The 13,808-nt window shown below is 35.4% G+C and overlaps 1 protein-coding gene across 1 annotated transcript in view; it reads right to left on the bottom strand.

The window, feature by feature from the left end:
• Window positions 1-4,492: 4,492 nt before the first annotated feature.
• The window catches only part of LOC134540458 (trafficking protein particle complex subunit 8), a 36,860-nt gene continuing 27,544 nt past the window's right edge, over window positions 4,493-13,808 (bottom strand). Inside the window, exons 20-22 of the mRNA XM_063383227.1 lie at window positions 9,974-10,185; window positions 8,972-9,055; window positions 4,493-7,981 (exon numbers count right to left, since the gene is read on the bottom strand). Coding sequence (XP_063239297.1) covers window positions 7,666-7,981; window positions 8,972-9,055; window positions 9,974-10,185 — 612 coding nt within the window. The 3' untranslated portion in view covers window positions 4,493-7,665. The remainder of the gene's footprint in view (window positions 7,982-8,971; window positions 9,056-9,973; window positions 10,186-13,808) is intronic.

Below are 13,808 nucleotides of genomic sequence, written 5' to 3' on the forward strand. Positions count from 1 at the left end.
TAAGGCTTTGATTTATAATCCAATATTAATTCCTCCATAATGTACAAACTGAACAGAAAACATTTGGTATTCTGAAAAATGTAGTGATCAAAGAAAAAATATTTGGTGAAGATTGTCTTTAAGTTGGCTCGAATGTTTAGAGACTGGACAGCGTCTAGCATCTTGTTCCTTTGAAACGCTCGGCTTGTTCAGCGGAACTGGTGCCTAGAATGGTCTGCGAGAAAGCAGGGCGTATTGCACAAAATTACAAGTAAATTATCCTACACGTTTTAAAATATAATTTCTTGACCTGTTGAAATGATCTCTCGTGGATTGAACAAGAAGGCAATGTTCTCCGAGGATTATTTTCCAGGATCCTCTCCCATCAAAGATGAGTGTCTCAGAAAAGATTTCTGGCCAATCATAGCAAGTTTCGCTCCTGTTGCAACTTTTGGACAGCCGGCAGAATTCAAGTTTTTTTTGTCTGTACAGCAAAATTCCTGTCACTGACAAGCTTGAACCATGTTTAACACACAATTTGTGGGCTTCAAGATATGAGGACCCTTCCAAACAAACAATTTTTTTTTTGTTTGCAGTTTTCTGCCATGAAATTTGCCCCTCATTGCAAAACTATAACCTCATTATTGCTCAGTTTTATTAACTCGCTTTCTTGTCCGTTTCTCTATTCGTTACTACATTTTGCAATCGAAGATAAACTAACTTCCTGATGAGCTAGACTTGTAACTTTGAACATAGGTATCTCAGAACTGGATGTTTGTTGCAAATTTGTTGTGCTTTTGTTCAGCAAAACCCCTGGATTCGTGGCATTAGGCTATGAACACAGCAGTACAGAGTTGCGGGATGCATAACAAAGTACTTGCAGGTGGTGCCTATATCATGCATTCAGGGCTAAGAGAAATGTCTGCCACACGACCGTGTAGTAAGGTTTGGCAACTTTCTATCCTCCTCCTCCTTGCAGAGACCCATCCGCTTAGCATCTCTCATGATGATTAGCTTACTAACAGCACTGAGAACAGTTTAGAACCTTGTCAATAGATGGCAATGCATTGAATTTTTGACATGCACTGTTTGGCTTGTCTCCTTACTATTATCTATTGCAAACTACAGTCAAACCTCATTAATACGAATCCACTTAGTACAAAATTCCCGTTTATGCGAAGTACTTTCACAGTCCCGGAAAATAAAGTATGATTTCCTATGTTATTCAGTACTTTTAATACGAAATACGGTTAATATGAATTACGAAGTTGTTTTGATCCCTCAAGTAGCTGTTAATGTGTATAAGTAAACGGTTAATACGAATTTCACCGCCGAAGTCTAAAGTAAATCGTCTTCATAACCTTGATGTAAACAAACGTTTCTCCAAAGATACTGTATTGCAACATGTTATTTGTTTTGACAGATTAATTATTATTATTTATTGTTTGCTCTATGTCTAATATGTTATTTATTTTCAGAAACGGTAAATTATTTTTATGTATATCTATGAGAAAGTGACTATGGACTTATTCCGACTATTTAAATTTATGTATTGTTGAGATCCCTCTAAGGACTAATTGAACGTTTATACGGTAAACGGTAAAGTTAACGCCGTTTTGTAATATAAATTGTTTCAATAATTTTTTATTTAAATTTTACATGAAATTTTGTAATCCGCGCTATTGTTGCGTGCGGATTTCACGTTTTATTAAGTATTTAAAGTAACTGATTTTGGTTTTCGGCCAATCATGGGCCGCCATTTTAAAGTTAAGTTAACTGGCTTAATTTAAGAAGCTAGGAAAAGAGTTCTATAATGGCTAGATAAGAAAGCTTATGCTTGAGACGTCGACGATAATAAATCCTACAATTTAGCTAATTAGCAGTAGGCATCCCAATTCGAGGATGAGTAATTATGTAATCTAGTGAGTCTAGATCAGAATTTAGGCTTTATCTAAATAGATAAAGGGCCTAGGAGTGTAAAACGTGAGTAATTAAAAGTGCCAAAAATTTGTTTCCTCCGCATATGCACATCGTCACGTAACTCCCGTTTTTACTCACATCGTCGTCTAAAACTATTATAAACATTGTTATTTTGAAATAATTTGACATTATCTACGATATAAATGATATTTTAATACGAATTTAATTATTTTTACACACTATTACATCAACTCAGAGGTCCTACAGATAGAAAGACTCTGAGCTCTACCGACTAATATTTTGAACCTTACTAGCTGAGGTAATTTAATTAAGATCCCTAAAACAACGAATAATAAAAACTGTGTAATTTCGGCGAACCCAAAATAAAGACTTTTGCTCATGAATGAAATGTGCGCATCATAACTCCTGATGATTAGAATTCATGTGTGATCTGTGATGTCAAGTACCAGTTAGGAATTTGAATATTATAAGTAACTAATTAAATATTATTAATAAGAGTAAACTTTAAACCATTTTTCATTTGAATAAATAATTATATATTTTAATTGTGAGTGTTGTGTTATGTTATTTTTAATTTAATTTGTCCTAGCGTATGTTATGTATATTTGTACCTTTATTTAATTAACACCTAACTGTGGCTTAGAGAACATCAACACATACCATCGAAGAGCCACATCAATTAATATTGATTTTACACAGTTAAACACAGCCCGTGTTATGTATTTTAGTCTCCATAGAGGTGGGGCCATTCACACAAGTGTATATAAAGTGTGACAGAAGTTCCCCCACAATACATGTATGTATCCTACAGCGCAAAGTGGTCGAAAAACAAGATGAAAAGTTCAACTCTAGTGGCGATGTTAAAAACTAAACTAGAAAAGATGCCATGTTGTAAACGAAAAACGAAAAGGAAAGAACTCTATACCGTATTAATATTAGTCGTCAGAAGTGTACATACCTAGAAGTTTAAACAATCTATGAAAAAAAGTTCTGATATTTTCCATTGTTCACGCATGTGTATCTTTAACTTCAATTTTGAGTGCGAGGGGTCCTGGGTTCGAGGCATGGGTGTAAAATATATATTCTCATAATAGATAACGACTGGAAATTGAAGATTCAAGCTGCAAATAGGGCGAAAGCTGAAGGCCACATAACTATATTAAAAAAAAAAAAATCAATTTTGAGTGTTAGTTGTTTTGTAATATGACTGTGAAACGTAAACGCAACGAACTTACATTGCAAGTTAAGTTAAAATTATCGAAGAAGTAGACAATGGAGAGAGAACGAAAACTGAAATTGCGAGAGAATTTAACATCCCGCAATCGTCGTCGTTGACAATACTAAAAAATCGTGAAGAGATTGAATCGGCTTTTGCGAGTTCATGCAGATTATGAACAAGAAAAAGAATGCGAGGCCCAAAACATCAAGAAATGGAAGCTACCTTGTTGCAGTGGTTTTAAGATATGCGTGCATCAAACTTGCCAATTTCTGGACCTATGATTCAGAAGAAGGCAGACTATCTAGCTTTGAGGTTAGGAATTTCAGACTTCAAGTTCAGCAATGGTTGGCTACAACGGTTTAAGGATCACAACAATCTTGTTGGCAAAACTATGTGTAGGGTGTTGGCAGCAGTAGATACGACCAAAGTTAAATGTGGTAAACAATGCCTATAAGAAAAAGATTGTGGAAACCAGAATTGATGCTTTTTTTAAACCAAATGTTTGAATAGAAAATGTGTCATGAATGCAAGGGTATTGAAGTTCGTATTATGATTTATTCTGTAAGTGTTGCATTGTGTTTGTTTTCTTCAGTGTATACATATTGTCATGCATGAAGTGAAGCCAGCTTATACTACCAACGGTGTGTATTTCAATCAATTTTTTTTTTGTCATGATATCCCAATAGTTTGGTTAATACAAACCCTCATTATTACAAAGTGCTAAAATTATGGTCCCTTCAGGTTTTTAATAATGAGGTTTGACTGTATTACGTATTTTAGATTTAAACTTTACAAGTATTACTATAGGTATTTAAATTTTAGTCACACATTTTCATTACAATCTGTATGGGGTTAAGAATGAAAACAGATAGTTTATTGCACTAAAAATTAAATTAAATTAATCGTAAAATTTAATACAAATCACTAAAAAGCAGAATTGGACAAAAAAAACATAAAAAAACACATTTTGAAAACAGACTAAAAGAATGATTTCTCGAAGCCCATAAAGATTTAAAACCCCATACAAATTGTCCAAAAAATTTGAGTTTGTTGATTTTTAACACCTATGAATTAACTTATAAGTTTTAAAACAAAAAAATGTGGTGCACGTGCAATAGACAATTGCTGCATAAATAGTTTAACTAACAATTTTATTGTACTACTTACTGTATGAACTGTTGTGCAAATTTTCTAAACAGCTACTCCATACAGTTTCTATTTTCGACCACATGCGCCTTAACGTCCTGCTTTACTTTCTCTTCCTGTTCCATCCTTAAAGGCTGCAGGTAAAAGTGCATAATGTGTGTGCATAAGGAAAATCTCCCAAACCTGCAATGAAATGTTACATTCCCATACACTGGAATTCAGAATCTTATTTTTACTTAACATATGATGTAGTTACAAACTTTCAAAAAGTTCACCTTCATTTCACATATTTTTTCAGCCATTCCCTTATGGCTGGATGGTTAAGTTTTACGTTCACTTTTACAAAACAGCAATTTGTGTCCTTGGCTACTTTAGTTTTCTCGTCCTTACCTTTCTTGCAAAAAAAAAAAAAAAAAAATGTTTACATCTAAAGTAATTTGACGCTTGGTTCCAGAACCCGATGCCTCGCACCTATCTTTGTTCACCTTATGCAATGCTCAAAATTTACAATGTTTATTTACACAAGTCTTTCTTTTCCAATCTATGGGCACATTACAAAACTTGAACATGTAAGATCCTTTGTCTTCATACTTTTTCAAAAACACTTCCAACATTAAGCAATTTGCACACTTTGTTAGAACTACCACAAAAACATTAACCCAAAATATCGTAGAATGCAGAAGATATACGCATAGCATCCGTTTGGAAATGTTAAAGAACTCGCATTAAGGGTTGTACGTGACCCATACGCAGTTAAACATAGTGGACCATGAATTTCTTGTTTACATGATATATATTTTTTTTTATTTGAGAACTTTTTTTCTCTCAAAATGAAATCCGAACATTTAAAGTTTTCTGTTGGACTTCCATTATCCGAAGCACCTCACGCCCTGGGGGAGGGGGGGGGGATACTTACCTGTCAGCACCTCCTACAGGCAGGTATTCCGGTCACACGCTTCCACCAATCACACTGGGACTTGCTGTGCAATCATGTGGTGATAGTTTTACGTACACATTCCAAATTGTTGGAAGACTCGATCACACCATCCACAAAATTAATGTTAATAGTAATAATAATGCTAAAAAAAACCTGAGGAAAAAAAATCTACAGACATGGTAAGACCTATAAACTTTATGGTCACAATAACACAACATAACAAATAATTATATTACAACAGTTAATGTTACAAACAAAAATAAACTATATAAAATAAATAGTTAATCTGTACCACAAAATCCAAACCTCCAATTATGAGGTTACTAACAGAAATACAAACACACTCGCTGTAACACTACCAAAGACAAATCATACATTCTGTTTGAACGTAAAACAAGTTATTTTGGTTCATCTTCAAGGCATTGAAGTAACTGAAAAGTGCCAATTGCACTAAATACTCAAATATGTATCACAGAAATTTCCTGCTTCTTTGCTTACAGTAATAAGTTTTCATCCATAAAAGGATATCATTAAGATTTTGCATAGGCTTAATTAAACTCATATACAATCCCAACTATATTAAAAAGAAGAAGAAAAAATTAAATAATCTCAGTACAGTGCAAACTAGTGTTTCTAATCAAAATGCATTGTCATACAATTTTTCAGTACAAACATTTTGTCAAACAAACATTTGGATGGACACAGCATGACCATTTTCTAATAGCCTTTCAAAACACAAATAATTTTCCAATATGTACTAAAAAGATTATAATTTGTTTCAGTGTCTATTATAAGACATCTAAATTAGTAAGTAGTCCAACATTTTCCCACAGTAAGCTTAAGTTGAAAAATGTTTATCTTGGCTTTGAGCAAAATTGTAAATTCTTTTAAGAGTTACAATACAAAGTGTTTCAAAGCTTAGAATTTTTCCAACTACTTTCTACATAAAAGTGTTTTTAATAAATTAGATTGCAAGGAGAAGAAAAAGAAATATATTTATGCAACCAGCTAATTGTGAAGAAGCCAATGTGAGAAAAGAGTATACATGCAAAAAAAAAACAAAAATCTACATCCCCCCCCCTCCCTCAATTTAGACATACAGCTTAATTAACTTAATATTGTAACATTTTTAGTTCCATACACTGACAATCGTTAATTTTTTATAGAATTAATTTATATCACTAATAAATACCTACAAATGTAGACAAAGTAAAAGTAGTGTGTTTCTTACATTAATTGTAATATAAATGCTCACTAAGTTCTGTAAAGCTATAATTTTGCTGTATCTTAATCCGAACAATTTTTTTTGTACAAAAACTTGTAACAATTATTGAATAAGCTATGTATAATTTCAATCTAAATACAATCAGTTTATGAAATTTACTACAAAATTAACAAGACAGAGAAAATCAAACAGAAGTAGTCATAATTTTAAATTTAAAAAAAAAAAAAACTAAAAACAGGTGTAAAACAAAGGCAACACTAAATATGATAATGAAAATTCTTAACTTTAATTTAACTTTGACAATAGATCCAGACAGAAAAAAAAAAAAAAAAAAAAAAAAAACACCTTCAACATGCAAGTCCACAAGAAATAGTTGAATTTGCTATGAATAAACTTTATGATTTGACGAGATTAGTTAAGGCAGAAGAAGATTGGTTTTTCCTAATAAGTCTGCAATCGCACAACTGAAATACTTTGTAAGAGAAAAAATGTTTGTATTCCGTAGCACTATGTAATTATTTTCCACAATACTACATATAATTGCTTGACAATAAAATAAAAATAAAAAATAGTTCATTTCCGAGAAAAATCAAAAGTGACATTCGGATAGTCCAATGTAAACGCAGTAATTTATTGTAACTAGAATAAATACATCTTCGAATAAAATATTACTGCCTATTTCTGCACGTGGAAAACTGGACCCCGGGTGGAACAGACTCGCACAGACTTGCTTCGGGTTAGTGCCACGCGTCCAACCCCAGAGAGATGTGCGCAAGAGATACCATCTCATTTCGACGATTTCTGATGCACTGACTTAACTTACGCCGGAGTGTGTTTTTGTCCTGATTATTTGCAAGTGACGTAAATGAAATTTTTTATATATATGTATATATATTCTTACATACATATATATATACATACATACATACATATATATATATATATATATATATATATATATATATATATATATATATATATATATATATAAAATTATATTTAAGAATAAATTCTCAACTTCAACGTTGAAATTTACACAAACAATAAAAATATTGACTATGCAACAGTAAGCCAAAAATAATCTGTAAAAAAAACAAATCTTGTTAATAAATATTACGTGTAAAGTTTCCATCAGAAATAATTACAATCTTTGACCACAACAGCACGGGAAATTGGAGAGTCGGCGGAAGATGTAATAATTTTGTTTCACGTGCACGACTATCCATTCGGTTGCTCGTCTACTCGTGGGAAGCGGGGAGGAGGTCGCGAGGAGGCGTCGCGCACCACAAGGGAGGACCGGGCGCGCCACGCCTGGGCCACGTGGTCGGCCTCGGGGGCCCCCGGGACGCCGCACCGCACCTCCAGCCCCGCGCCCACGCCGAAGGTGCCCGGGCCAGCGACGGCCAGGCGCAGCTGCACGGAGCGCGACGCGTGGGCGGGCAGCTCCAGGGAGCAGCTCGCCGGCCCCACCCAGCGGCAGCCCCCGGGACAGTGCGGGGAGTACAGCTGGCTCCTGCCCGGGCCCGGCTGCGCGCTGGCGACACACCCGCACATGTCAGTGGGGGGATATCCCCACTCCAAATTATATAAAAATCTATCATTCCCACCAACGAAATGAAAGATAATTTTAAAGCATCACACCCGCCCCGCCACGCACATGTTAATCGAAGCAACGGAGTGGTGGTGTGAAATGAAGTGAAACATAACAAAAACCCGGCAATTCATTTCCTTGAACCAGTAACTTTTAAAATGAAATTTTTTTTGCGGATTCGACTGATTATATCCATAAAACTAAAGAATTTTAAGTAATTTAAAATAATAATCCCACATATTTTGTTACATATAGTAAATATAAAAAAGGATATATGTGCTTTGTTGGAAAAAAAAACCCTAGTCAAAAAATAATCTTAGCTATTTTTACTTCATTTAAAATTTAAATATAACATGACTTAGCCTCACTAAATGACTATCGGTAATGAATACACAAAAAAAAAAAAAAAAAAAAATCAATTTGCGTTGTAGCAACTAACATCAAATTATTCATGTGTATATTATAAAAAATTTTTTTTTTCTAGAGCATTGTAGTGTAATTTCTTTTGCAGATGTGAAACATGGTTGGCGAGAGAATTGACTGTAACAGAAGTCTCCTCTGCAAATGCACGAGTATTATGGGCAAACACAACCAACCCATACGCTCTTCTGTTTCTTTGGCAGCATTTTTTTATCCCCTCTACTTGCTCCGACAATCTAGCTCTCTCGCTATCCTCTTTTCCATCCTGCTTTACATTCTCCTCGCAAAGCTCGACCTACATTCGTACTGTACTATGACCATCCTCATGACACTCCGCATTTACCGCATTTACCGATCAGTCATGTTTTGTCTTGCACAATGGCACATGACCAAAGTGAAAGCAGGAAAGCACTAATGAGCTCTGGAAGCTGCCAGAGACACAGAGGAAGCGGCATGCCTAACGGGACTGCTCAGGCACCACGTCATGTCTTGGCAATGATCGAGGACACGTACTTGCAGCCCACGCTGCTGACCTTGACAGCCAGCAGGCTGTCGCAGCAGTTCTGCAACGACAGCACGACAGGAACCACGCATATCCTGCAACCAGACAGGCACACATTCCTACACGTGTTTCAAAACTTGTTTGTTCAGTACAAAACACAGTTTGCCACTTACTGGAGATGGGACAGGTCTGCAAATTTTTTGGGTCAAGTCCAGTTAAGTCCAGGCTTTATTAATTTTTAGTCGCGTTGAGCCTGAGTAGCTGCAGAAGGTATTTACAGGAGCAGAGTATTATGCTGTAGTACCAAGGGTTAAAATATATATAATGCATGCGGAAAGTTACTAAAGTGAAGAATATATTTTGGAAATGTTGAAACCAATTCTTCAATGCTACGAAGTCCGAAAAAAAAATTAAACATTATTAATAATTATATCAGTGTCTAGGTTTAATACTATGTTTGTTTTGGCCTTGATAAGGAGAATATATTAAATATTTCGGTAATTCTGAAAAGATTGGATTATAAAAGTAAAAGTTTGTTTAGGCTAGGTCTGCTACATTAATAACCTATTACATATTAAATACATAATAATATAAATGATTTAAAATATATTTAACTTTAATTTTTATTAGTATAACATCCCAAAAGTATGTAATTATAGAAGTTAATTTTTTTATAATCTTTACTAGATATTATTTATGTTTTTTAATGTGGGCGAAACTGCGTTGCAGTAAAAATGTTTGTTCAAGTGTTGTCAATAGCGGCTGCCGCTACGTTCAAAGGAGAAAGAAAGCATTATTAAATTTTTTGGAAAAAGTTGATAATTCGAGCTTTACAAAAATACGCTGCTTACTTTCAAACGATGGGTACTGAAAAAAAAAACCTATTCAAACACTCAAAAGTAATGTTATTTTATGTAGAGTAATATTTCAATCATCTCCAGCTTGTCCTCCTCAGCACAGATGCAGGTGTTTGCGCAAGTGACGCACTAGGACGACGCACGGAGGGTGGTTACCGGGCGCGGGAGAAGTCGTGGGTGACGCATGGGGCGTGCTGCGCGGTGCACACGACGAGGTGCTGCATGCGGCCGAGCTGGGCCAGGGGGTCGAGCGGTCGGGCGGGGGCGGGGGGCCGGGGCCAGGAGCTGGTCTCCTCCAGCCGCTCCAGCCGCACGTGGTGCTGGCCTATCACCGTCCGGCGCACGCCCGCGCCGCTCTCCACGGCCGCCTGCACTCACCGTCGCATTCACGACATCACTCCCACCAGACGCCGTGTGCCGAGAGCTAAGACGTTGCACCTCTCAAAAAAAAAAATTGGTTGTCTGTAAAGTCGGTTCACGGACGATAGTTTAACGTGACGTCATAACAAAACATTGATGAAATGATTGCATACTTTTATGAACAAAATGGAATCATTTTTAATCGAATTATCACTACATATTTTGTATGGATACAAAGAAGGAGTGAAATGAAATCTACAATTTAATTGATTAATTTACTTTCATTTGCACTCGTTAATTTAAATATGTTTATTACTTTAATAAAGAGATTATTTGAACTATAACTTTTATACATGTTTGCCATTTAACTTATTCCAATCTGCGTTATTCTGTTAAGGATAGGACGATAGGAAAAGTAGGAAACGAATGGGAGTGTTTCAAGTTTAATGTGCCTCGAAAAAGTCAAATCGATGGTTGTTCCAATCGAGTGAAAGAGATAGATATGGCGCAAGTGTTCAATGAGCGTAATGGGACAACGTGAGCAACGGGACACTTTTTCGTGCATGCAGCCGGCATTCATCGTTTTATAAGACGTTGTCACGTCAAAATATCATTGACCTTTTCTCGTTCTGCATGTACATTTAAAAAACAGAAAATTAAACACAGAAAAAATAAGGTGACTGGCACATGTTTAATAATTATTTACAATTCAACCAACTGAACGCACCTTCGCAGTTGGCATTACTCATTCAACAGCATTCATGGAGGGCGTTACAATAGGTGGGCAGTACCATGAACACACTCAAAGGTGGCGGGGAAGGACAGCGGAGGTCTACAGATGGACTTTTAATGACTTGGTCCCGAAAGTAACCAGACTGTTCCATTGTTAACAGGGGCGTGCGAAGCTCCGGGAAGTCAGCCCAAAAGCAACATGCCCGGTGTCGCCTAGCGGTGGTTTTTACCGAGAAGAGAACCACTCAAGCGTTACAAACGTATGAGAACTGAGCTATATTATAGGTCATAGACATACAAACCGTCAACACATTTCACACTCTCAACCATGCAACTGAAAAAAAAAAAAAAAAGTAAAACTATAAAAATAATTTTTTTTTAAACTATCGCCAACACAAAAGTTATATAGCGTGTTTTATTGCAGAATCGTATCACGCGCGTAATCGTCGCAACCATATTTTAGGCTGTCAAAATTGGGATAAAAAAACTTATCGCGTAAACGTTGCATGATGTTTTTGGTCCCGCTAGTAGATGCCGAACACTTTGTGTAGGTATCTTTTCCGTATAAAACGAAGTATTTTAAAGTGGAAATCTAATATTTATTCGGTCATTAGCACTTACTTACTAATTTAACGGAAAAATACGACGTTGTTTGGCGTGTCAATTTTCTTATAAAGACGTTTTTAAAAGTTATTTCCTTTATCTGATCGTCTGCGTCGCCGCGGTGTAGGTATAATCTAAATCTAAAAATTAATTTCGGTCATTACCACTTATTTATTTAATTAACGGAAATACAAAGTTTTCTGACGTGTAAATTTTCTTTTAAAGACGTTTTTAAACGGTATTTCATTTATCTGATTGTCTGCGTTACCGCGGCGTACCGCTTATAAAAATGTAGCCAGCGCATCATTCATGTTTGGTTATGTTGCTTCCCATATAGAGCGCGCGCACGTAGTCAAATATCGATATCTCGCCGATTGGATGCAACGCGCACTCTCTGTCAGGTGCCGAGTTAACTACATTTGATAGCCCGCATTCTTTCGTGGCAAGTGTGTACTACGACACGTTAGTTCACGTCAGATTCAAGCGGCTTGCGTTCGCGTTAGTTTTGGTTTTTCTATTTAAAGTTGAAGAAAGGTTTTTGTTTAAGGAATTATTAATATAGATTGTTTGGCGTGCTCTTGTATCCTACACATTTTTTTTTTTTAAATAAACGTACTTTCCATGAACGGGTTTTGTTTTTATGAATAACTTTACCTAACAAAAAAAATTTTTTCCGCACAATGGTCACACCCCTACTTTTCAAACTTGATTTTAGAATAAAATCTGCGATGATTATGCGAGAAAACATGGTACATATATGTATAGTCTAGAGTCTAATCACTTGTGGACTAGTGCACAGCTCTCTGAATCCTGCTAGTGGGTGCTGCAAGGCGTCCATGTGTCCTGTGCTGGTATTCAATACACTATTGTAACTACTGCCTTCACTTATTTTAGTAGCCACTGCAAAGGAGTGTCCGTGTTTTCTGTAGTAATCCACGCTCATAGAAGTGTATTTATTTTCCCCACTACTGATTTGCTTGTTGAAATAAATACAAATAATTTGTTTTCACGTTAAAGAATGAAAGAAATACCGTATTGGTCCGAATATAAGGCGACCATTTTTACATAAACGAGAGATGCAAAAATTGGAAGTCGCCTTATTTTCGCACCCAAGACGTCAGAACCGCAAACATTAGTTCCAAGCTGAAAGCTACAGTAGAAACATTGTTTAACAAAACGTTCACAATTTTTTATATTAAAACTTTGTTACCTCACACGGGGAAAAACGATAAATCCACCTAATATTGCAGTAATTGACAATTGTTTGAAGTTGAAAATTAAAATATTTGTTCTTGAGTAAAAACGTGAATGTTGAAGCATCTCAAAATGGCAACCTTTTATTTCACAATTCATATTTGTACTTTGTGTACAATCGCGTGTTAACATTTACGGTAATTTTTCTTCAGATTTTTAACGGAAATATTTGTACTAAAATATCACAGTTATTTTCAGAACGATTGTTTACGTTTACAAACATTTCGGATGTAATGTTTGGAAATTCACGGCTGCCAACTGTCTTTCCACAATATTTCTTTGTTGTAAAACGAACATTGCCGAACACGCACGAAGACGCCATATTAACACGAATTTGGTACGTTGCTTCAAAAGCTATTTTAATAATCCACTCTCTATTTATGTAAAAACCTTTCATAATTATAATAGATTATTCTTTCAAATTCATAGAACAGACTCTCTCTGTCAGATAGTAATATGGAAAAATATACGCGGTCACGTAACCGAAGTTATTCTTGGCCGTATGCTTCATCATGTCAGCTAGCCACTTGTTTTGTTCCGGCAAGATGCATTCTTTGTTTGCTTTTTTTACGTTTAACACACTACTAAATAGTAATACGCCTTGTTCTGTGGTAATATGTAGCTTAAGTCAAACGGAAAGTTAAATGCTGTATTTTAAGAGGGATTAATAGCCATTGTAAAAATTTTAAATTCGTAGATACAGTAAACTGTGAAAAATGAACAATCACACATCGGTAGAACGGCGGGGAACGAGCCCTAGACAAATAAACAGCTCTGAAGATGACAATTATGCAGCTTCATTAGAGTAAACATACGAAAAAATTTCTAGTGTAATACTTACAAATGTAAATATTTTCTAATTGTTTTCTTTTGACTTTTAGGGTAGGCCATTCAAACTTATTTTAAATAAGTAATGTGATAAATATTAATTAATTGTTATACATAAATGCAAAAACAATTTATCAACACAAAATGTATGTCTAATGAATTTTCACATTAATTTAAACCAAAAATAATTTTTACATTTGTTTGGCCTCCTGAA

The sequence above is a fragment of the Bacillus rossius genome, chromosome 16 (assembly GCF_032445375.1).
Source record: "Bacillus rossius redtenbacheri isolate Brsri chromosome 16, Brsri_v3, whole genome shotgun sequence".
NCBI classification, from domain to species: Eukaryota; Metazoa; Arthropoda; class Insecta; order Phasmatodea; family Bacillidae; genus Bacillus; species Bacillus rossius.